This window comes from Arachis ipaensis, chromosome B09 (genome assembly GCF_000816755.2).
Source record: "Arachis ipaensis cultivar K30076 chromosome B09, Araip1.1, whole genome shotgun sequence".
NCBI lineage: Eukaryota > Viridiplantae > Streptophyta > Magnoliopsida > Fabales > Fabaceae > Arachis > Arachis ipaensis.
Genome location: NC_029793.2, coordinates 35,961,576 through 35,964,714, shown reverse-complemented (window position 1 = coordinate 35,964,714; position 3,139 = coordinate 35,961,576). Strand labels below are relative to the sequence as shown.

Below are 3,139 nucleotides of genomic sequence, written 5' to 3'. Positions count from 1 at the left end.
GATGAAATCAAATAATAATAATAATAATAATAATAATAATAATAATAATAATAATAATAATAATAATTTTTAACTTTTTTAAAATATTTTATTAAAATGAAAATTATCTAAAAAACTCAATAAATTTTAAACTCAAAATATCATAAAATTTAATTTAATTATTCTTAAAAAAATAATTTTTTTAAATAAAATTATCATCAAATATAATAAATCGTAAATTACTTATTATTTAATTTTCAAAAGATCGGGTTATTATACCTTAAACCAACGACACACTCTCCTTTCCACTCTATAAATTAATATTGTTGGCTTTAAGGTTGTAAATGAGTTATATAAGAAAGATCAAGATTTCGGAGAAATCTAGACGTGCTGCTTGCAACAACCCTATCGACAATTCTTCATTCAAGAAGGTTATCTTTTTAAGGGCAATCAGTTGTACATTTTCTATTGCTCATTATGCCAATCAATCATCTGGAAGACCCATAATAGAGGATTAGCAGGACACTTTGGAAGGGACAAAACGCTGGCTCTCATAAAAGAGAAATTCTATTGGCCAAAACTTAAGCGGGATATCATTCGACACATTCAGAGATGCCACATTTGTCACATTTCTAAAAGTGAAAATCAAAACACTGGTTTGTACAAGCCGTTGCCTGTTCCAAAGGATCCATGGGAAGATATTAGCATGGACTTCGTCTTGAGATTACCTAGGGCACAGAGGTAAAAGGATTCTGTTATGGTGGTGGTTGACAGATTTTTGAAGATGGCTCATTTTGTACCTTGTCATAAGACAGATAATGCTTCCTACATATTAGATTTATACTTTAAAGAGGTTGTGCGCTTGCATGGTATCCCTCAAACAATCACTTCAGATCGAGACGTAAAGTTTATAAGTCACTTCTGGAGGACTTTATGGAGAAAAATGGGAACTCACCTACAGTTTAGCTCTGCTAGTCATCCGTAAACGGATGATCAAACAGAAGTGGTCAACAAAAGCTTGAAAAATTTGCTACGAAGTTTCGTGGACAAACACCCTTGCCAGTGGGATCTTGTATTGCCATAAGCCGAGTTCTCCTACAACAATTCTATTAGTCAAACAATAAGGAGGTGTCCGTTCGAGGTGATATATGGCAAGCGACCCTTGAGTCCTTTAGACTAAGAGAAGAGAAAACCGTGATGAGAAGAGGAGATGGTGATGCCAGGGCATTTTGGCCAGTTTCACTGACCTTTTCTTTACTGTTTTTAAGGTAGTTTCATGCATTTTCTTAGGAAATAAGCTAGTTTTGGGTGGATATTCACTTACATCTTGATTCAAGCATACATTGTGCATTTTACATGATTTCATCAGGATTTTGCATGAATTGGATGATGCATGATCCATGATTAAGAGCAAGACTTTGATGCACTTTGTTTGATTGATTTCAGGCCAAAAGAAGAAGAGAAGAGCCACGTTAGTGGCTGCGTTAGTTACACTAACGTAGGCACTAACATGGAAGGAAGGAAAGCCCCAACGTTAGTGGAAAAAGTTAGTGGCATTAACTTTGAAGAAAGGAAATGGAGCCAACGTTAGTGACACTTAACATTAGCACTAACGTTGGCCAAGTCACATTAAGCCACGTTAACTTCCACGTTAACCTAGTTAACGTGGAAGCTAACGTGAGGAAACAAAGTGGTCGACAACGTTAGTGACACCAAACATTGTCACTAACGTTGCCAACACAAGCCACAAAGAGCCACGTTAACTCCCACGTTAACTTAGTTAACGTGGTAGTTAACGTGGGCAAAAGTCCCACCTAGCAGCCTGACCATGCCTTCTTCAAACACGCATAACTTGAGCCACAAAGCTCCAAATGAGGTGCTTTCAGTGGCATTGGAAAGTAGAATTCCAGAGCTTTTCAAGCATATATGGCACTACATGGTTGACATTAAATTTGAGGGAGAAAACCTGCCCCGAAAGTGCAATGATGAACATGGTATCAGCCTGTATTTAGGCCAACTGACCTCTTCACATTCCAAGAAGTATAACTCGAGTTATAGAGCTCCAAATGATGCGCTTCTAAAGGCATTGAAAAGTAGACATCCAGGGCTTTCCAAAGATATATAATAGTATGGGGTGGACACTAAGTTTGAGCTTCAGAAACAGGAAATCGCAAGCGTTATTGGCAATCAACATTTCCAGTAACGTTGGCATATATGCCAGCGACCATGTCCACTTCAAAGGAGCATAACTTGAGCTACAGAGGTCCAATTGAGGTGATTCTAGTTGCGTTAGAAAGCTGACATTCAGAGCTTTCCAACGACAAATAATACTCTATAGTGGGCATGAAATTTGAGCACAAACAAGAGGCATCTTTTAAGCCCCAAAAACACCAACTGGGCAGCAAGTGCAACGTTAGCCACAATAACTTTAGCACTAACGCCACACTTGTAGCGTTAGTGTGGCTAACTTTGGCACTAACTTTAGCACCTAGACCTCAACTTGACTCACTTCTCTCTCAAGCCCACTTCAAAGCTCAAGCAAGCAAGCCCACAATTGTCAACCAATCAAGGCCACAAGAAGCATCTAGAATAGGAATTTTCATTTAATTGTAATTTGCTTTTAATTTCATTTTGTAATTTAGGAGAACCTATATAAAGGCCTTAGTTTTTACATTGAATGGATCTTAGGGCCCGGACAGAAATTGGGGAATTGAGGGATGGAAGAGGGGTCTTCGGACTCCCTTCCCTCACACACTTTTTCTTTTCTTTCTTTGTACTTTTCATTTATGAATTTGGAAGTTTTATTTTTAGTTTTAATCTTCATCTTTACTTTTCTGCACTTTTTTTCTTTTCTATTTTTGTAGAGCAATGATCAACTAACTCTTTACATTGGGTTAGAGAGCTCTATTGTGATTCAATGGATCAATTATAGTTCTTATTCTTCTTCTTCCTTCTTTTCTCTTGATTTTACTTGAAAGCTTTCGATCTTCATCCAATTGGATAGTTATCTTGGAAAAGAAACTATTCATACTTGGATCTCTTCTGAACCTTGGAAGAGGAATGAAGAGATCAAGCTAGAAATGCTTTCTCATGCTAGACCAAATTGGGTTTGGATGGATATGTGACTATAATCCTCTCAACACTTGATTTGGGAAATGCA

At 37.1% G+C, this 3,139-nt stretch overlaps 1 protein-coding gene across 1 annotated transcript in view; it reads left to right on the top strand.

Moving 5' to 3' along the window:
• Positions 1 to 3,139, top strand: part of LOC107615396 (pentatricopeptide repeat-containing protein At2g37230) — a 13,833-nt gene that overhangs the window by 3,667 nt on the left and 7,027 nt on the right. The window contains exon 3 of the mRNA XM_021111847.1: positions 479 to 720. Coding sequence (XP_020967506.1) covers positions 479 to 720 — 242 coding nt within the window. The remainder of the gene's footprint in view (positions 1 to 478; positions 721 to 3,139) is intronic.